Source organism: Mus pahari, chromosome 2, assembly GCF_900095145.1.
Source record: "Mus pahari chromosome 2, PAHARI_EIJ_v1.1, whole genome shotgun sequence".
Taxonomy (NCBI): domain Eukaryota; kingdom Metazoa; phylum Chordata; class Mammalia; order Rodentia; family Muridae; genus Mus; species Mus pahari.
The window spans coordinates 19,931,840-19,953,626 of record NC_034591.1 but is presented as its reverse complement, the minus strand read 5'-3'; the positions used below and the strand labels follow the sequence as shown (position 1 = coordinate 19,953,626).

Sequence of the window (21,787 nt, the reverse complement as noted above, 5' to 3'; positions counted from 1 at the left end):
CAGGCTGGCCTCGAACTCAGAAATCCACCTGCCTCTGCCTCCCAAGTGCTGGGATTAAAGGTGTGTGCCACCATGCCTGGCGCTTTGATCTTTAATTTTATACACTCTTTTCAGAAAGAAGTCTTAAATAAAAGTGTACTGAATAATGGCTTTAGGTATTAGGTTAAAGCTTTTTTCACCCAGCATTGTCCAGTCATGAAACACAGCTAACTTTCTTGTGCTGTAACTTTTACATCCGGAAATTCAAGTGCTGATTTCATGGACTTGAGTACCAAAAGAGCTTTGTGTCTCTAGGGCTGTCCTAGATACCGTAGGACAACCTGTGCAAACTTTTACTTTTTATTTGACAGGCAATCTTACCTTCTCATAGGCACACAAACAACAATTCTACATCATCATTGATAAAGAAGTATGGAAAGATACAGCGTTCTTACCAACTTCAAACAAAAAATATGTTGTTTTAAGTACTCACTTCATATGTTTTTAGCATTGTATAATAGCTGAGTATTTCAAAGTATATTTTATAAGTATTATGACACATGACTTAAAGAGTTAAATCGAAGTGACTTGCACTTGCATTTTGTAAGGATAACTGTCTGATAAGGTGATGGCAGATTTTGATGCAAGTGTTTTTTCCACAAAATCTCTCAAGATGTGATAATTTTCAGTAAAGCAGAACTTAGAAAATGAGAATAGCACTCATTTCGAAGTATAAATGTATTTTCTTTTCAGTTAAGCTACTTTTTGCCTTTATATGAATATTTGCCTTTTTGAATATTTTATTTCATGTAGCCTATTCAGCTATCAGACAAGGATGCACTTTTCTTGTAAAAAAACAAAATGTTATTTTTATTTTATGTGTTTGGATGTTTTGCCTGAACTGTGTATTGTGTTTGCAAGTGATGCCTATGGAGGCCAGAAGAGAGCACAAATCCCCCGAGACTGAAATGCATGTGAGCTTTCACTTGGATGCTAGGAATTGAACCTGGTCCCTTTGAAGAGCAGCAGCCAGTGTTTTTACCTGCTGAACCATCTCTCTGGTCCTAGGAATGGACTTTTAAAAATTTATGATATAATTTTATAAAGTAGAGTTTCATTACTTTAAAACAAACAAAAGAGCTTATTCAGTAAGTATTGTCCTATAAGCTAAAGGCCCTGATTTTGATTCTAGAACCCATGTCAAAGAATTTGGTATGGGTATAGATGCTTGTAATCCCAGCATGGGAAGGTGGAGATAGGAAGACACGCCACCCCAAACCAACCCCCAGGGCTTGTTGGCAGCCACCTATCTTACTTAGCAAGCTTTAGACCAGTATAAGAGTCAAGTGTTCTTAATCATCTCCCAGCCCTATGAATTGTGTGTGTGTGTATATGTATGTACTTCTATATATGTGTGTAGATATTTTAAAGATTTATTTACTTTTATGTGTGTAGATATTTTGCCTGCTTGTATGTTTTGTTCACCACATGTATGTACTGCTCACAGAGGCCAAAAGAGGCCATTGAATCTTCTGGAACTGGAGTTAATAAGTTGGTTGTTACCCGCCATGTGGGTACTAGGAACTGTACATGGGTCCCTTGAAAGTGAAAAATAAAGCTCTTAATCACTGAGCCATCAATCTAGCTCCTAAATTGTTATTTTTTTATGCTATGAAAAATATTTTGCCTTTGTTAAATTAAACTTGAAAGCTTAACATTTTTAGATGTCTTTAGCTGAGTTGCTAAGGTAATTAGAGAGAAAACCTTACTAAGAGTTCCACTGTTTTACTACTTGGTTAGATTAAAAATTCTTAGAATAATCAATCCTCTTTTCATTTTTCACATTTCCCACTTATCCATCTGTTGACCCCTGAAGTCAACTTGAACTACTTCACCTTTTCTACCATGCAGTGGTGACTTGTATTACCTCTCATTCACACTGCTCACGGTCCGCAGACTTTCCCTTCCAGTTGTTTTGCTTATATTTTTCAGTATCCCTGTACTTCCCCTGAGCCTTCACAGCTTAATCTTCACCATGGTTTTCAGAACTGCCCAGGCTTGCAGTATCTGCTACCTTCATTCCTTCATGCATTTCTATATCAGCAAGTACTCACTGCCCACAATCTTTATAGCAGATTTCCATGTTCCTTCACTGTCTTTGTTTTATTTAGGTCTTTGTCCTTTGTCTTAAGGTCTCTAAATAATGGAAAAATAATAAGTAAGAACCAACAATGGGACTAGTCAGGAAAATAGTTGGCAAAATTACTTGAATTAGCAAACTCCTCTCAATAGTAACCCTAAATATAGATGGCTTTATTTTGTTTTGAATTTCAGTATGTAGCTCTGGCTGATCCATAACTACTGGCCTCCAGCTCTAGAGATTCTCTTACCTCTGCTTGTTGCTAAGCTGGTAACTCTAGTTTGATTCCTAAGCGCCATATTGTTAGTGGAGAGATCCAATTTCTGCAAGCTTCCCTCTGATCTCCTCACACAGACTGAGACATGTCCATGCTCCCCTCTTTCCTTATGCTAAATGTAATTTTTTAAAGAGAGAGAGCACAGACAGACTTAACCAAATTAATCAGAAATAAGAGGTGGACGATCCAAAGTAACCAACCAGATTAGTGATGATAAAAGTGGAGTTTTTGTGGTGGCATTGGTTTTCAAGAGAGGGTTTCTCTATGTAATTCTGGATGTCCTGTAACTCACTTTGTAGACCAGGCTGGCCTCAAACTCAAAGAGATTCTCCTGCTTCTGCCTCCCAAGTTTTGGCGTTAAAGGTATGCACCACCACCTCCCAAATCAATAGAACATTGACAACTTAAACATATCATAGAAAGCAAATCTCTTTATGATTCCTTAATCATGAAGATACTAAACATGGAACAAACCTCAACATTACAAGGTTTTAATAGGAAAACTCTAGTAAACATACTAGATTTGCTGAAGTCAGAAGCAGGTAAGAAGAATACATGCTGTCTCCATGTTTTATTCAATATAATGCTTGAAATGTTAAGTAGAGAAACAAAGATAAACAATCTAATGTTATTCATTGTTAATTAAATCGTTTACTAAAAGGCTTTAGATTTGATACGTTAAGCAAAGAATCAGAAAACAAAATCTACACACAACAATCAGTTGCTTTTCTATTTACTAATAAGAAATTTTCTGAGAATTAAGTCAGGTATCTAGTCCTGATTACAGTAAATTAAAACAAAACTACACAGGTACCAGCCTAGTAAGGACACTGGAGGAGACACCAGTAAAGGGGAAGATATCTTATGTTCATAGATGAACAGAATTAATATTGTGAAAATATCCTTAACTCCCAAAAGTCTGTAGACCTTTGCATTGTTTAATATAAGTCCCAGGACTGTTCTTCAAAGAATAGGAAGGAAATCAGCTAAAAGCACAAAGCCTCCGAATCAGCAGCGCAGTCAACACAGCAGACACAGCAGTGCTGACGTGCAGCTACCTAGATCCAGGTCTGTGGAGCCAGAGTAACAGACATAAGATCTTGGCACAAAACTTAGTCACACACAACAGCAGAATGGAATACAGCATCCAGACAACCCCTTCAAATACAATTACCTGAGTTGTGACAATTTTCCAAAAAACAATGTGGAAGAAAACATCTTCAACAAATAATGCTGGGAATCTGCATATTTGTGTGTAGAAAATGAAACTCAATTTCTAACTTACTGTAGATAAACCAATTAAAAGTAGATCAAACAACTTACTGTATGACTTGAAATGGTCTGCTACTAGGAAGATACTTTATAGAGGCATAAACAAGGAAGTTTTTGAAAAATGACACTAATAACACAGAAAATCCATATACGACAAATAGTACTGCATGAAATAAAAATGGATCTTCACAGAATAGGAAACACCCAGTAGATTGAGGAAATAGTCAGTAGAGTTAGAGAAAATCGGTGTCAGATGTGTATCTGATGGAATTAACATATAGACTCCATAAAGAACTAAACGCTAAAAAATAACCCCACCCTACCCCCAAAAATCCCATTAGTCAATCAACAGGGAAATGACTTAGTTTCCAAACTAGAAAATATCAGTGATCAGTAACTACATGAAAAATGTTCAACATCCTTATCCATCTATAAAATGCAAATTAGCTGAGTATGTTGGCACAGCTATTTAATCAAGCACTAGAGGATGTAGACACAAGCAGGTCTCTGTGAATTCAAGGGCAGACTGGTTTATATAGAAGTTCCAGGACAGCAAAAGGACCAGAGAGGTAGGGCCAGAAGTGCAGATTGATGTATGCTGAGATTCCACCTGTTTTTAGTCAGAATGACTGTGTTTGACGAGGAGACAGAAGAAGTGGAACTAGAGACTGCTGGCAGAAATGGGAACTAGTCCTATGGGAACTACTATGGAAGTCAGCATGGAGGTTTGTGCAGAAACTCAAAACCAGTATAGGATCCAACTATGCTTCTACTTAGTGTATACCAGAAAGAACTGAAGTCAGCTTACCACGGAAAGACTTGCACATTTATGTTAATGCAACCTCATAATACAAGAGATGCAGAAGTAGGCTGATGTCCATCAACAGATGCTAACAGTATAAAGAAAACATAAAAGAGATGCAGGCATGCATTCAAATACATATAATGGAGAATAAATGAAACTGGAAATCATATTAAGCAAAATAACTCTAGAGAGTGAAAAACAAATTTCACTTCTGTTTCTCAATCCAGCATTTTCATTTAGACAATGCATGCATGTATATGACAGGAAAGTAGGTGGGGTTTATACAGGGCTGAAAGGAGTCTAAAACTAAGGGGAGATAACAAATACATTGTGTTTTCTCTTGTGGAACTAGATTGAATATTGCTCATACACTTGTGTCTGTATGATGCATGTACATAGACAGCATAAGGGAGAAGATGGGGACAGAAACTACCAGCTAGCTGGTAGGGCAGTGACATGAGCACATAATACATTTTTAATGTGTGCAAAGCATAATACACATACATGAAAATGTTACAGTGAAAACCATAATTTTGCATGTTAACAAATTAAGTGAAGACTGCAAAAATGGACTATAACAAAATCTATTTGTGGCCAGTCATTTCTGAAAATTTTTTTTTCTGCCTATTTTTCAAATAGGTTCCTCAGGGCCTGATTTATTCCTACTTCAATGTTATTTGTGAGAAAGTGAGCCCTGAGAGTACACACAGGTCATTTGTTAACAGTTCCATCTTGTTCCAGTGGCTTGGACAATGTCAATAGACTCAGTTCTTTGGTATTAAGACAGTCTTTTAGTCAACTAGTAATGAATATTCAAACAAACAGGAAAAGAATTAGTATTAGTGAAGAAACTGGCTTGTGTGTTACGAGAAATTTCAAAATACTGCTTGTTTTTCATGTTTTTAATTTGTCCTGTTTTTTTCTAGATATCATTCTTAGTTGTCACTTCATTTTTAATTTTATTTTGTCAAAATACATCAGTCTTGAAAACAAATTCTGAATTTTTAATGTTTTGTTAATCAAAATATAAGTACCTTTGCTTTTAATTCTTTCAAGTCATTATGGTCTTGATTGTACCAGTGCCACATGCCTCAGCTGCTGCTGTAGTCTAGATGCTTAGGACATTTTAGAATTTTGTGTCTAGGAAAATACTTAATTTTTATATACTTACTATATTTAGGTACTGCTGATGACCCATTAGCTGATATTTCTGAAGTCTTAAACACAGATGATGACATTCTTGGAATAATCTCAGATGATCTTGCAAAATCAGTTGATCATTCAGGTATACATGAATACTGTTTGCCTGATTTCTGTTCTGTGATTCGCGAAGGTGAATGGATGTGGAACACGTTTATTTTTTTTCTAGTAACAGAAGTGGGTTTGGTGTTTTGGTTTATTTTTATTCATTCATTCATTCATTCATTCATTCATTCATTTATTTATTTATTTATTTATTTATTTATTTATTTATTTATTTATTGTGGACTGTCAAAGAAGCCAGTATTGACCTTCATTGAGTGTCTGGCTTGAGGAGGGGACATAGCAAGTTGGCTCATTTCTGTCACCTTTCCAATTGCATCAGATTTAAGGCATGTTGCCTTAAAGGTCTTGCTGCACTTTCTCTTTTTGTGTGTTTTTCCTTCCTTCCCACTTCTGTGGTAATCAACCATTTTATTTGGTTTGGGTCTTGTAGGTCTTGATTTATGCACTTTCCAGGTTGGGAGCTCACCCTTCCCTTTGGGTAAGAACTGAGCGGTGGATGGCTCTGAGTAGAAGTAGTGATCTTTGTTAGTAGTGTCTCAGCTGGAGCAGCTGGAGGTGCATGCGTGGTTATTAGTAGTGCTAATGTGTCACTAATCCAGACTTGACTTTCCCTTCTGTGTACAGCTAAAGCATAGTGTTCTTGATGACTTCCTTAATCATTTTAATGAATGGTTTTAGTCTTGCATATTACATAGTATAGTAGTTTACAAATTACCTGAATAATAGCTTCTAATATAAGATTAAATAAAAACAGACTAAAATTTAAGACTAATGGTATTAAGAAAATATGAAAAAGTAGATAATAGGCTACTATTATTAGATGTTATAAGGTGAAGAACATAATTTATATTTTTAGAATTTAGCTATAAAATATTTAAAAATAATTTATAGTTGAAATTATTTTTGAAAGATTATTAAGCTTTAATACTGTGTGAACCTCTTTGAATTAATTTTTACTGAAACCTCCATTCCTGTTTCACATGTTGCATGATGATACTGCTGTTTTCCATGTTAGAGAAGTTGTTCATGAAATGGCCTCTTACAGGAGTTTAAATTAGATTTGTTCTTTTGTTCTTAAGGAAATGAAATGTATATACTTTGATGAAAAGATAACTTTGGGTATCATATAAACTTATAGATACATTGTAGCTAAATTTAGTAATAGCCTATTGAAAGTACTACCAGAATCTTAGAAGTACCGGCTTCATTTACATTACAGTGTTGTGTGTTAATGTTATATAGGCACTATTGTCCATGCTGTGCATGTTCTGGACTCACCTTGCATCTATTTAACTTGTTCTTTTAGATATCGGCCCCACTGCTGCTGATGCCTCCTCATTACCTCAGCCAGGTGTCAGTCAGAGTTCACGGCCACTAACTGAAGAGCAGCTAGATGGGATCCTCAGTCCCGAGCTAGACAAAATGGTCACAGATGGTAAAATACTTACCCTACATCTAGGCTTTCTAAAAGACTTGAGTAAATATGACTTTCAAAGCTTTTTGCATGCCATTTTATGTTTGGACTTGCTTTAATTATTTTTCTATTAATTAAATGTTATTTTATAAGTCATAATAATAGGTAATTATTAATATTCCTTTTATTTTAGGAGCAATTCTTGGAAAGTTATATAAAATTCCAGGTATGTTTTTATTCTCTTGTTTTACTTTATAAAAAAATGGCATTCCCCTTGGAATGACCCTAATAATCTTCATGTTATTTCTGTGATTATTTTACCCAGAGCTTGGAGGAAAGGATGTTGAAGACTTATTTACTGCTGTACTTAGCCCTGCTACTACTCAGCCAGCTCCATTACCACAGCCTCCCCCTCCACCACAGCTATTGCCAATGCACAATCAGGGTATTCTATTACTTTCTAAGCATGATTTTGTTTGTATGTATATTTGCAGGTGTGTGTGACAATGTGCATACAAGGTCAGTCTCATGCAGTGTTCCTCAAGAGTTATCTACTTTTTGGAGAATGCCACAATGCCCAACTTTATTTACTTATTAGTGAATGTGTAGGATATATGTGCTCAAGCTAGTGTGTGTGCACAAGCAAAACTGTTTTTGCATATGCTATGCATTTACACCCTGGTATGCACATGGAAGTCAGAGGGTAGTGTCCAGGAATCGAGGCTACCATGTGATTCTAAGAGAATCACTTAGGCTGTCCAGCTTGACCAGAAGGGCTTCTACCCACTGAACCATCTTACTTCGGCCCATTTTCAAGGTCCCCTTAACTTTTTAAAATGTATATTATGTGTGTTTATAGCTGTTTCGACACATACGTTCTAGTGCACATTTGGAAAACAGGACAACTTGCAAGAGTAGGTTCATTCCTTTCATCACTCTGTCTTGGGTATCTAACTCAGATGCTAAGGATTGTCAACAAGCAGTAACTATTTATTCCCTCAGCCTTCTCAACCTCACTGCCTCCAGGCCCATGTTTCTGTGTTCTTCAAGCTCTTTACTATTTGATATCTCTCCCAGCTTCAGCCCCCTCCCCCACAGCCACATATACAAACGTATAAAAAAAAAAAAACAAACCACTTTTGTAATGATTGAAAAATCACTCTAGTCACACTCTGTGAAATTTGCTAACTCACATGATTCATCTTGAGAGATTGTAAGGGTGCCTGGTCTCTCTTCTTACCGCAGGCCCACCAGAGCTCACTTTTCATTCTGCTCATCCGCAAGGGTGACCACGCCCTCCATCCAACAACTGCACTCAATGCATCTGGACTCAGTTTTACTATTACTTGCTCAGAGATGAAGCGTGCCTATCTTTACCCCATGTGCTTTCATTTGTAATATGTGGCACAGGTATAAATGCTTTCTGGGGTGGTCATGATCTCCTCAGACTGAACACTAGTCCTGCTCACCACGGGACTTATGGTCAGAGTCAAGCAGTGGCTTTTGCACATTGTTAAATTCCTATGTTTTGTTTTGGTTTTGTTGTTGTTGTTTGTTTGTTTGTTTGTTTGTTTGAAATTTGCTCGTTTTGTTTGGCCAAATTTCTTTTACCCTACTAGTAACAATTTGCAGTAAAACATAGGTTCAAGACTTCAGTTTTTTTCCCTTTCTCGAAGGCTAAAGTACAATAATCAAAAATAAGATTTATAGGAGTATTTGGAAGAGAGGTTTAGCACTCTAGATATCAACTCCCCAACAGAGGAGTTTAGGATTCTACAGAAATGTATTTGTTAATAATGAGAAAGGATAACATCTGTGTGTCCTTTGTTAGTGATTTAGTGTACTGAATTGTGTAATTCATTCAATGATCTTTATAAACTTTTACCCCTTTTTAAATTTACAAATAAATTCTCTTTACTATCCTCTTTTTCTACACAAAAATTACATAGCATAAATACTGGAAATGCTTGAATTTTGATCAGTTTATATTAAACGCAAATCTACCTTAAGGTTTGCCATAATAAACAGTTAATTTACATTTGTGTAAAACACTTGCAATAACTGTTTCTTGCTTTAATTTACCATTTCTCAACCTGTGGTCCCCACCCCCTTTGGGAAACCTCTATCTCTAAAAATATTTACATTATGATTCATAATACAGTAGCAAAATTACAGTTATGAAGTAGCAGTGAAAATAATTTTGTGGTTGGGAGTTACCACAACATGAGCAACGTATTAGAGGCTCACAGAATTAGGGAGGTTGAGAACCATCACACAATTGTTTTTTCATGCTTTTTAAATGATTAAGAATTCTTCAGTATTTTTCTGATCAATATAAAAATTTTCTTCATGTATTTTATAGTTGAAAGTATATATTTTAGAGAGAAAATCAGCTACAAATATACTAATTCATGAAAATCTTGGTTATTAGGGCATTACACAACTTCTTGTGCAATCTTATTTTTAGAAAAAGTTTTGAGATGGTTTAAAAGATAACTGAGCACTGTTAGGTAATTTAAAACAAAAGGTTGGACACCTTTCTGAGCCTATAGCTTGTACTGTTAAGAGTGCAGATTTTAAGAATATAATTGACTTATAGAGAAGAACAATTGAAGCAGAGTTGCATAAAGCAGCTAGATTTCAGTGTTCATGTTTGAAATCGTAGTAGTTCTAATTTAAAGGTAAAGTGTGATCATCTGACAGATATTGAAGAATGACAACTTTCATTTTTTTCTAACAGACAGTGAAGAGGTGAGGTTGGTAGATAGTGCCTATGACGATCAAAGTAGAACTAGATATTAGTGCTAGGTTGTGGACATCTGTGAATACTGGCAGAGGCAGTTAAGTTAGCCTTTTTTTACCCATGCTTCGAGCCAAGAAAGATACATGATGATAAAATGATATGGTAAGTTATGTTTGGGTAGGATTCTGTTGTCAGTATTGGAGATCAGTTTGAAAATAAGAGTTGTAATAATGGGGCTAGAGGGATGGGCCAGTGGATTAAGTAGTTGCCATACAAGTATAAGAACCAAAGTTTAGACAGACAGCCCCCACATAATAGCTAAGATGGTATGGTGGGCCATCAGGCCCATCTTTACTCTCAGCCCTTGGGAAGCAAAACTAGGTGGAGCAAGCCAGGGTTCAAGGGACCAGAGGAAGCCTGTTGTCTAAACTAGGCAGAATTGGTTTATTCTGGGTTCAGGGAGAGACCTTTATTCAATAAATAAAATATAGAGCAATTGGACAACTTTGGATTCCACATTTTGTATGTACACGTGTATGCACATGCATATGCACACATGCATCGACACAGAATTATACACATATATACATGAAAAATATAGTTATCTATTGAATGCATGGAAGAGAAAGAGTAAAATGAAATTAATTAACAAATATATTAGTCAAGATTTCTCAGAGGATGCATTAAAACCATATTCAAAGGGATACTTTCCTCCTTCCAGCATTCTGTGTGTGTGTGTGTGTGTGTGTGTGTGTGTGTGTGTGTGTGTGAGAGAGAGAGAGAGAGACAGACAGACAGACAGACAGACAGACAGACAGACAGACAGACGTGGCTTTTATTTTGGTAGAAATGGAACACGCACCTCATTCTGATTTATAGGCAGTTGCAATTAGTCAACTCCATAGATAAAAGAGTGCATGCTATTTTTCTAGTGTTACGAACTATAATTATGAGATTTTTTCCTTAAAGAATTATATTAGCTGAATATAGAATCCTGAGGTATTTACTGAAGTAAAAGTAAGTCTGTGCTTGACCCATCTGACTTACATTAGGCCTGTGATTACATGTTCCTTGCTGTCTTTTCCCTGTTTTGTTTTTATTGTTGTTTGCTTGTTTGTTTTGTTTGTTGAGACAGGGTTTCCTCTGTGTAGCCTGGCTGTACTGGAACTTGCTCTGTAGACCAGGCTGGCCTCAAATTCAGAGATCCAATTGCTTCTACTTCCTGTGTGCTGGAGTATCAAAGGTGTGCACCACTACTACCAGGCTTATATTTTTTTATTTTTTGCCCTACCTAGTCTGGACTATCTGGCAAGTACCTCTCTCTAAAATAAATTACTTAAGTAGCAAAGGAGAGAAGCTTTCCCATTTACTCGAGTAAGCTTGAAAATCTTTTCTACATTTCTACTTTTTTTTTTTTTGTCTTAAATCAAGGGACACTTAAATAATTTGTCTTAAATAATTGCTTTGAGGTTTTGTGAAGCTACAGAGTTAATACATGCAAGACTTTACAAAACAGAACTTAGCACATAGTAAAAGCACCAAGCATGGTGGACTTAAAATGGTGAGCATGTTTTTCCACCAACCTTTTATTTATCCTAATTATTTGAAAGGCATCTAAACCTGCCTGCCTGCCTGCCTGCCTGTCTGTCTGTCTAAATATCTATGTATGTTGGTGTTTTGCCTGCATATATGTTAGTGTGAGAGTGTCACATCCCCTGGAGCTGGAGTTAAGGATAGTTGTGAGCTGACGTGGGTGATGGGCAAGAGCAGGTAGTGCTCTTAACTACTGAGCCATCTGTCTAGCCCTCATTTAAGCACCTTTAAAGGTGTATAAGACAGCTAAGTGACTGAAGCCCTGTCTGATTTCAGTCCCTGGGATCTGCATTTTAGAAGATGAGCTCCAGCTCCTGCATACCTCTTTCCATGTTGGGAAAAGACAGCTTACTTTAAATAGTGTAGATGTGGATGATCATAGTAATGATATACTTGATGGGGGAGTTCACAAGGAGATCTTTCATTTGTTTAATGTTATAAAAAAGAAGATGATAAAGTATTTGGAAATAGTTGAAAATGTTTTTGGAAGCTGGAAATTCAGATAGTAAGAGGACAAAACTATAATTCATTATTTTTGTAACAAATGTGTACTTAATAGTTACTGCCTACCAGGAAGTTTATGTCCTGAGAACTAAATATACATTACTCTAATCACTGTATATAAGAATACCTCCATTTTACAAGTTGAATTAGAATCAGTTCTTCTAACAAATTCCAGATTTGGAATTAAAACTTAGAGCTGTTGGACTGTAAAATGTTTATATAATTTATATAATATACTATATTTAGTGAAGTGTGATTGTTAGAGACCATATTTTAAAGCTTTGTACCTAACCACATCACCCTTTGATCTGTATTTTATAGTATATCAATGAAAAAAGTATTACTTTAAAATAGTATTATAAGGTTTTATTTAGAAATATTTGAGCCACTTGTCATTTATGAATACTTTGAAAAATAAATGATTGCTTTTCCTTCTTTAAGATGTTTTTTCCCGGATGCCACTCATGAATGGCCTTATTGGACCCAGTCCTCACCTTCCACATAATTCTTTGCCTCCTGGAAGTGGATTGGGGACTTTCCCTGCTATAGCACAATCCCCTTATACTGATGTCAGGTATTTAAGCTTTCTATGGAAACGAATTATACTACCCCTTGTTCTGTCTTAGTCTTTTAAATTATTATGCATGATATTAGTATTTGTTATATTTACTACAAATTTTACTTATGGACATCAAGCATATTTAAAGCTGTTTTGAAACAAATCCTAAGTAGAATAGTACTTGAGCATAGAAAGTTACTTTGTTTATAAAGTGAAAGTGTTTTGTTATTTTTCCAGGGATAAAAGTCCAGCATTTAATGCAATTGCAAGTGATCCTAACAGCTCCTGGGCACCAACAACTCCAAGTATGGAAGGAGAAAATGACACCTTGTCAAATGCACAGAGAAGCACATTGAAGTGGGAGAAAGAGGAGGCTCTTGGTGAGATGGCAACAGTAGCACCAGTTCTCTACACAAATATCAATTTCCCCAATTTAAAGGAAGAATTCCCAGGTTAGTAATGGATATGTTAAAATACCTGTCGATTTTACTCAATTTCTCCTCAATGCCATCCATGCCTTTGTTTTGAAATCTATACTAGAAAGTGTTGTTGTTGTTGTTGTTGTTGTTTAAAGATTTATTTATTTATTATATGTAATTACACTGTAGCTGTCTTCAGACACTGGAGAAGAGGGCGTCAGATCTTATTATGGATGGTTATGAGCCACCATGTGGTTGCTGGGATTTGAACTCCGGACCTTTGGAAGAGCAGTCGGGTGCTCTTACCCACTGAGCCATCTCACCAGCCCCCTTGTTTTGTTTTTTGAGACAGGGTTTCTCTGTGTAGCCCTGGCTTTCCTGGAACTCACTTTTGTAAACCAGGCTGGCCTCAAGATCTTCCTGTCCTGTGATTGAAGGTGTGCGCCACCATGCCCAGCTCACTAGAAAGTCTTTTTGTCATCACATGCTCATCTGACCTGATAGCCCATGATGCAAAGATTCCTGCAGTACTTAGTAGCTGTAGGCCTTATGCTTATTTGAAGATTTACCCAAACCTTCTTTAATTAATGAGATTGTCAGTTTTCCAGATCCTAGCAGTATTCAATTACGAGGTAGTTAGTGGTTTGTATTTTTTTAATTAAGTGAAAATTTTATTAATTCTTTGAGGCTTTCTCCATGTATATGACGTATTTTGATCACATTTATCCAGTTTTCCACTTCATAACCCTTCCCAGACTTTACCCCCTTTTCTTTCCAATATTTTCTCCTCTAACAAACAAAACAACCCATGGAGTCCAGTTTGTGGTGCCTCTATCATCTGGATGTGGGACCTATCCACTGGAACATGGTGTACCTCCTAGGGGTCATAACCCTAAGGAAAATTGACTCTCCTTTCTCTAGAAGTCATCAGCTAGGCATGGGGGATCACAAACCCTTCCCTTCCAAGCCTGGTTAACACAGAAGCTGAAAGAGGGCATTGGAGCCTATCGAAATATAGTTACAGATGGTTATCAGCCTCCATGTGGATGCTGGGGCCCATACCTGGATGCTCTAGAAGAGCAGCCACTGATCTTAACCACCATTCCCCATTATGGAACTGTCTTAGACATGTTATCCAAGGCCAAACAAGATCTTCATTTGTTTCATCAGATATCTTACACATTGTAGTGTTTTGATTGTGCCTTGTTTAGATTAAGACTGAATCACCAGTTGTGATTTCATTCAGAACTCAAAAACATTTTGAAATTTAGGTCATTTCAGATTTCTGATTTTCATATTATTGATATTCAAACTGTTTTGTCTTAAAATATGATCTGAATAAGATGATAAGCTGTTCAAAAGTAGTTTTTATTACAACTCTGCATAACCATCTTTCTGAAAGTGTGTCTTCTGGGCTTTTGTAGATTGGACCACTCGAGTGAAACAAATTGCCAAGTTGTGGAGAAAAGCCAGCTCTCAGGAAAGAGCACCATATGTGGTATTTAAATAATTCCTATGTGTTAGATCTTTAAGCACAATATTTGAAACTTAATTTTATTAGGTAATGAAAAGAAAATACTTGTTAATACTTTTAAAAAACTAGCAGTTAGCTTTAAGATATATAAATAACTCATTTCACTAAAGAACATATCATTTTTAAAGCTATGTAACAGATCAGAGTATTTAAGGTTTTAATCTCACCTTGAGATTGTATTATCTCTTAGCAGATAGTACTGCTATTGAAGATGAGATTAGTTTTCTTTTTATATATGTGAGATTTACAAGAAAATCTTTATACATCTTGAAATTAAGACTTCCTTTAAAGATTTCTGAAATACCACCATAGTTTGAAATGATTACAGAATTCATAATTCAGATAGTGAATAATTTTCTTGTAAGGAGCTAGACTGAACACTTTTGCTTTACCTGAAGTTTTTTCTTATTTTCTTTATTTACATTTCAAATGCTATCCTGAAAGTTTCCTATACCCCTCCCCCCACCTCTGCTCCCCTACCAACCCACTCCCACTACTTGGCCCAGGCCTTGCCTTGTGCTGGGTCATATAAAGTTTGCAAGACCAAGGGGCCTCTCTTCCCAGTGCTGCTTGTGGACGTTGTACATCGTGGTGCGCACTAGGCTCCGCACCACGATGTACAACGTCCACAAGCAGTTTTCTATATCCATTCCTCTATTGAGGGACATCTGGGTTCTTTCCAGCTTCTGGCTATTATAAATAAGTGGAGCATGTGTCCTTATTACCAGTTGGAAGATCTTCTGGGTATATGCCCAGAAGAGGTATTGCTGGATCCTCCGGTAGTACTATGTCCAATTTTCTGAGGAACCGCCAGACTGATTTCCAGAGTGGTTGTACAAGCTTGCAATCCCACCAGCAATGGAGGAGTATTCCTATTTCTCCACAACCTTGCCAGCATCTGCTGTCACCTGAATTTTTAATTTTAGCCATTCTGACTGGTGTGAGATGGAATCTCAGGGTTGTTTTGATTTGCATTTCCCTGATGGCTAAGGATGTTGAACATTTTTTCAGGTGTTTCTCAACCATTCGATATTCTTCAGTTGAGAATTCTTTATTTAGCTCTGTACCCCATTTTTTAATGGGTTTTTTTGAGTTTCTGGAGTCCAGTTTCTTGAGCTCTTTGTATATATTGGATATTAGTCCTCTATCAGATTTAGGATTGGTAAAAATCCTTTCCCAATCTGTTGGTGGCCTTTTTGTCTTGTTNACAGTGTCTTTTGCCTTACAGAAGCTTTGCAATTTTATGAGGTCCCATTTGTCAATTCTTGATTTTACAGAACAAGCCATTGGTGTTCTGTTCAGGAATTTTTTCCCTGTGCCCATATCTGAAGTCACATTAAAACCTTTTTGTTGTGAAAAATGCTATTGTTTACCTGACCTTCCATGCATCAATCACTTCTAGCTATAGTGATAACTTTGAATGGTGCTAATGGGGGGTGAGGCTAAAGGATAGTTTTACCTTAAATTTTGTAATGATGTAATATTTTTTCTAATTTGCCTTGATGGTAAGCTTCAGATTTCTAGCTGTTTTAGTTTGGGGATCAGTTTGCTATTTTCATATTTAAATTGAGGGACATCTAATTCTTCCATATTCTAATGATGTGTTTGAATTATAGTAAAATATATTTTATTCTCCTGGGATTTCTTGCAGTAATTCAAGTACATATATAGAAATGTCTTTACCTGTTCATAGCATGCACTGTGTAGAAGGTTGGTTACTGTCCAGGTCCCTTTTTAGCAGAGACTGTAAGTTTTCAAGAGTGATGCTTCAAATATTTAACATAAGTTTTATAGCTTAAAAATAGGACATATTTTATTTTTCTTTTTGTTAAAGCAAAAAGCCAGAGATAACAGGGCTGCTTTACGCATTAATAAAGTTCAGATGTCAAACGATTCTATGAAGAGGCAACAACAGCAAGACAGCATCGATCCCAGCTCACGCATCGATTCGGATCTTTTTAAAGATCCTTTAAAGCAGAGAGAATCAGAGCATGAACAGGAATGGAAGTTTAGACAGGTATTGGAATTTTGGATGATCTTTTATTTATTTATTTATTATCATTTTATTTTCTTAAATTTCAGCCGTTGCCTGCCCCCAGTCCTGCCTTTCACAGTTCCTCATTCCATTCCTCCTCCCCCTAGCCTCCAAGAGGTTACTCCCCAACCCCAGTCCCTGTCACCTCCTCCTTCCCTGGGGCCTCAAGTCTCTCCAGGATTAGACACATCTTCTCCCACTGAGGCCAGACCAGGCAGTCCTCTGTTATATATGTGCCAGGAGCCTTGGACCAGCTCATGCTTCCTGGTGGTGCCTCAGTGTCTGGGAGCTCCCTGGGGTCCTGGGGTCTGGGTTAGTTGAGACTTCTGGTCTTCCTATGGGGTCACCCTCCCCTTCAGCTCCTTCAATCCTTCCCCTGATTCATAGGGGCCACTGACTTCAGTCCAATGGTTGAGTGTATGTATCTGCATCTGTCTCAGTCAGCTGCTTGTTAGCCCTCTCAGAGGACAGCCATGCCAGGCTATAAGCACATCATAGCATCAGTGTCAGGCCTTAGTGCTCCACCCAACCCCCATGAAATAGATCCCAAGTTTGACCAGTCATTGTGCCATCTTTCCTTCCGTCTCTTCTCCATTTTTGTCCCATTTAGACAATTCTGGGTCAGAAATTTTTATTGTAGGTTTGTAACCCAGTCCCTCCACTTGAGGCTCTGTCTGTCTACTGGAGGTGGACTCTTTGAGTTCCCTCTCCCCATTGTTGGGCATTTTGGCTAATGTCACCTCTATTGAATCCTGAAAGTGTCTCCCAGGTCTGGTACTTTCTAGAGGAACCACCCACCTCCAACCTCCTGAGGCTGTATATTTCCATTTATTCTCCTGGCCCTCTGGGCTTCTCTTCTCCCCACACCCACACTTGCCCCAACCCATCATACCTGATCCTGTTCCCCCTTTCCACTCCCCCTCCTCTCTTCCATACAGGTCCCTCCCTCCCTCTGCCTCTGTGATTATTTTCTTCCTCTTCTAAATGGGATTAAAGCATCCTCACTTGTATCTTTCTGCTTGTTAAACTTCTTATGGTCTTTGGGTTGTATCCTAGGTATTCTGTACTTTCTGGCTAATATACCCTTATCAGTGAGTATATACCATACATATCCTTTTGGATCTGGGTTACCTCATTCAGGGTGATATTTTCTAGTTCCATCCATTTGCCTGAAAAATTCATGATGTCCTTGTTTTTAATAGCTGAATAGTATTCCATTGTGTAAATGAACCACATTTTCTGTGTCCATTCTTTGTTTGAGGGACATCTGGGTTGTTTCCAGTTTCTGGTTATTACAAATAAGGCTACCATAAACATAGTGGATCATGTGTCCCTGTGGTATGGTGGGTATCTTTTGGATATATGCCCAAGATTGATATAGCAGAGTCTTCAGGTAGAACTATTTCCAATTTTCTGAGGAAGCTCCAGATTAATTTCCAGAGTTGTTGTACCAGTTTGCAGTCACACCAGCAATGGGAGGAATTCTCCATATCCTCATCTACATTTGCTGTCACCTGAGCTTTTGATCTTAGCCATTCTGATTGGTGTGAAGTGAAATCTCAAAGTCGTTTTGATTTGCATTGCTCTGATGACTAAGGACTTTGAACATTTCTCTAAGTGCTTCTCAGCCATTCAAGATTTTTCTGTTGTAAATTCTCTGTTCTGTCCCCCACTTTTAAATTGGGTTATTTGGTTTTTTTGGAGGTTAGCGTCTTTATATATTTTGGATATTAGCCCTCTATCAGATGTGGGGTTAGTGAAGATTTTTTTCCCAATCTGTAGGTAGATTTGTTCTATTGACAGTGTCCTTTGCCTTAAAGAAGCTTTTTAGTTTCATGAGGTCCTATTTATCAATTGTTGATCTTAGAGCCTGAACCATTGGTATTCTCTACAGGAAATTTCCCCCTGTGCCAATGAATTCCAGGCTCTTTCCCACTTTCTCTTCTATTAGATTCAGTGTTTCTAATTTTTGTTGAGGTCCTTGACCCACTTGGACTTTAACTTTGTGCAGAGTGATAAATACGGATCCCTTTTTGTTCTTCTACATACCAATCACCGCTTAGACTAACACTGTTCATTGAAGATAGATGCTTTTTTTCCCCACTGTATGTTTTCCACTTCTTTGTCAAAGATCAAAGTGTTCATACGTGTGTGGGTTTAGTTTTGGATTTTCCATTTGATTCCATTGATAGGCCTGTCTGTGTCTCTGTCATTGTTGCTTTATATAGTACAGCTTGAGGTCAGATGAGGTCAGGGATGGTGACTCCCCAGAAGATCTTTTATTGTTCAGAATTTTTTGACTATCCTGGATTTTTTTTCCGTATGAAGTTGAGTATTGGTTTTTCCATGTCTGTGAAGAATTATGTTTAAATTTTGATAGGGCTTGCATTGAATCTGTAGGTGGCTTTTGGTAAGATGATCGTTTTTACTGTGTTAATCCTACCAATCCATGAGCATGGGAGATCTTTCCATCTTCTGAGGTCATCTTCGATTTCTTTCTTCAGGGATTTGAAGTTGTCATACAGATCTTTCACTTGCTTGGTAAGAGTTACACCAAGATATTTTATATTATTTGTGGCTATTGTGAAGGGTGTTATTTCTCTAATTTCTTTCTCAGCCTGTTTATCATTGGTATAAACGAAGGCTACTTATTTGATTTAATTTTATATCCTGCCACTTTTCTAAAGTTGTTTATCAGGTACAAGAGTTCTCTTCTGGGATTTTGGAGATACTGTCTTCTTCCTTCCTAATTTGTTTCCATTTGATTTCCTTTTGTTGTCTCATTGTTCTTGTCTGCGGCCATACTACTGTGAATACATCCAGTCTCATCTCATCTCGGATGATTTGCTTTTAAAATTGCATTTTTGATTTTTTGGGGAAGAGAGGTAGTTATATCATTTCAGAATGTATTTTTAATAGAACTTGATAAGTGCTGAAATAGATTTCCCTTTTTGGTAATGTATATATTCAAATTGGCTTTAGATACTTACTGAAATATTATACATAATATACTTCTATAGGCATAAATAGGACAATCTGCTAGCTACTGATATCACTTGATTAACTTTCTGTGATCTATGTTCTTTTTTTCTTATCTTAACAGCAAATGCGTCAGAAAAGTAAACAACAAGCTAAAATTGAAGCCACACAGAAGCTGGAACAAGTGAAGAATGAGCAGCAGCAGCAGCAGCAGCAACAGCAGCAACAACAGCAGCAGCTTGCTTCTCAGCACCTTCTAGTAGCACCTGGTTCAGATACTCCAAGTAGTGGAGCACAGAGTCCCTTGACACCTCAGGCTGGCAATGGGAATGTGTCTCCTGCACAGACATTCCATAAAGACCTATTCTCCAAACACCTACCTAGTGCCCCTGCGTCCACACCTTCAGATGGTGTGTTTGTCAAACCACAACCTCCACCCCCTCCTTCAACCCCATCCCGTATACCTGTTCAGGAAAGTCTTTCTCAGTCCCAGAATTCTCAGCCACCTTCTCCACAGATGTTCTCACCTGGATCATCCCACTCCAGACCACCATCTCCAGTGGATCCTTATGCAAAAATGGTTGGTACTCCTAGACCACCTCCTGGTGGACATAGTTTTCCAAGAAGAAATTCTGTTACACCAGTGGAAAACTGTGTGCCTTTATCTTCAGTACCTAGGCCCATTCATATGAATGAAACATCAGCCACAAGGCCATCTCCAGCCAGAGACTTATGTGCTTCCTCCATGACAAACAGTGACCCCTATGCAAAGCCTCCAGATACACCTAGGCCCATGATGACAGATCAGTTTTCAAAACCTTTTAGCCTTCCTAGGTCCCCAGTGATTTCAGAACAAAGTACAAAAGGTCCTCTAGCAACTGGAACCAGTGATCACTTTACTAAACAATCTCCTAGAACAGATCCCTTTCAAAGGCAACGGCTACATGATCCCTATGCAGGACCATCATTGACACCTACCCCACTGGGTAATGGGCCTTTTAAGACCCCACTGCACCCTCCTCCGTCTCAGGATCCATATGGATCTGTGTCACAGGCATCAAGACGACTCTCTGTTGACCCTTATGAAAGGCCTGCCTTGACACCAAGGCCAGTAGATAATTTTTCTCATAGTCAGTCAAATGATCCATATAGTCAGCCTCCCCTAACTCCACACCCAGCAATGACTGAATCTTTTACTCATGCTTCAAGGGCTTTTCCTCAGCCTGGAACCATATCAAGGTCAGCATCTCAGGACCCATATTCACAACCCCCAGGAACTCCACGCCCTCTTATAGATTCTTATTCCCAAACCTCAGGAACAGCTCGATCCAATCCAGATCCTTATTCCCAACCTCCTGGTACTCCCCGGCCTAACACTATTGATCCATATAGTCAGCAGCCACCTACCCCCAGGCCTTCTCCACAGACAGACGTGTTTGTTACACCTGTGGCAAATCAGAGACACACTGATCCATATACTCATCATCTTGGGCCGCCAAGACCTGGAATTTCTGTTCCCTATTCTCAGCCACCAGCAGTACCAAGGCCAAGGACTTCAGAGGGTTTCACTAGGCCCTCCAGTGCAAGACCAGCCCTCATGCCAAACCAGGATCCTTTTTTGCAAGCAGCACAAAACCGAGTACCAGGTTTACCTGGCCCTTTGATAAGGCCACCTGATACATGCTCCCAGACTCCCAGGCCATCTGGTCCTGGTCTTACAGACAAATTCACTCATGCTTCCTCATCTGCTGTTCGTGATCCGTATGATCAGCCTCCAATGACTCCCAGGCCTCATTCTGAGTCTTTCGGAGCTAGTCAAGTTGTCCACGATCTTGTTGACCGTCCAGTTCCTGGCTCAGAGGGAAACTTTAGCACGTCTTCAAACCTTCCTGTAAGCTCCCAAGGGCAGCAGTTCTCCAGTGTCTCCCAGCTTCCTGGACCCGTGCCAACCTCAGGAGGAACCGATACACAGAACACTGTAAACATGTCTCAAGCTGACACAGAGAAACTGAGACAGGTAAATGCTGCAGTGTTTTCAGATATTTTAAATATTATCTGTGGACGCTCCTCATTAAGTCAAATGGCAATTTACACATACATTAAAGTTTCTCTTAAGTTATTCTGTAGAGTTTATTAAATACAAGGAAAAAGTGAGTATGGTAAAATTAACACCACTTAGATTTAACCTGGATCTAATTTTATTCTTCATGAATTTGTTGGAAGATCTTTAAATATAAAAACTCTTACTTCAATGGTAATTGTTCGGCC

The 21,787-nt window shown here is 38.0% G+C and overlaps 1 protein-coding gene across 12 annotated transcripts in view; it reads left to right on the top strand.

The window, feature by feature from the left end:
* Kmt2c (lysine methyltransferase 2C) overlaps window positions 1-21,787 on the top strand; it is a 230,490-nt gene that overhangs the window by 164,718 nt on the left and 43,985 nt on the right. For 8 of the 12 annotated variants that reach the window (XM_029534858.1, XM_029534859.1, XM_029534857.1 and 5 more), the window contains exons 28-37: window positions 5,654-5,758; window positions 6,170-6,217; window positions 7,046-7,174; window positions 7,347-7,379; window positions 7,479-7,598; window positions 12,435-12,567; window positions 12,790-13,004; window positions 14,396-14,469; window positions 16,340-16,522; window positions 19,644-21,536. In XM_029534858.1, coding sequence (XP_029390718.1) covers window positions 5,654-5,758; window positions 6,170-6,217; window positions 7,046-7,174; window positions 7,347-7,379; window positions 7,479-7,598; window positions 12,435-12,567; window positions 12,790-13,004; window positions 14,396-14,469; window positions 16,340-16,522; window positions 19,644-21,536 — 2,933 coding nt within the window. The remainder of the gene's footprint in view (window positions 1-5,653; window positions 5,759-6,169; window positions 6,218-7,045; window positions 7,175-7,346; window positions 7,380-7,478; window positions 7,599-12,434; window positions 12,568-12,789; window positions 13,005-14,395; window positions 14,470-16,339; window positions 16,523-19,643; window positions 21,537-21,787) is intronic. The other 4 variants (XM_029534861.1, XM_029534862.1, XM_029534865.1 and 1 more) reach the window with 2 other exon arrangements.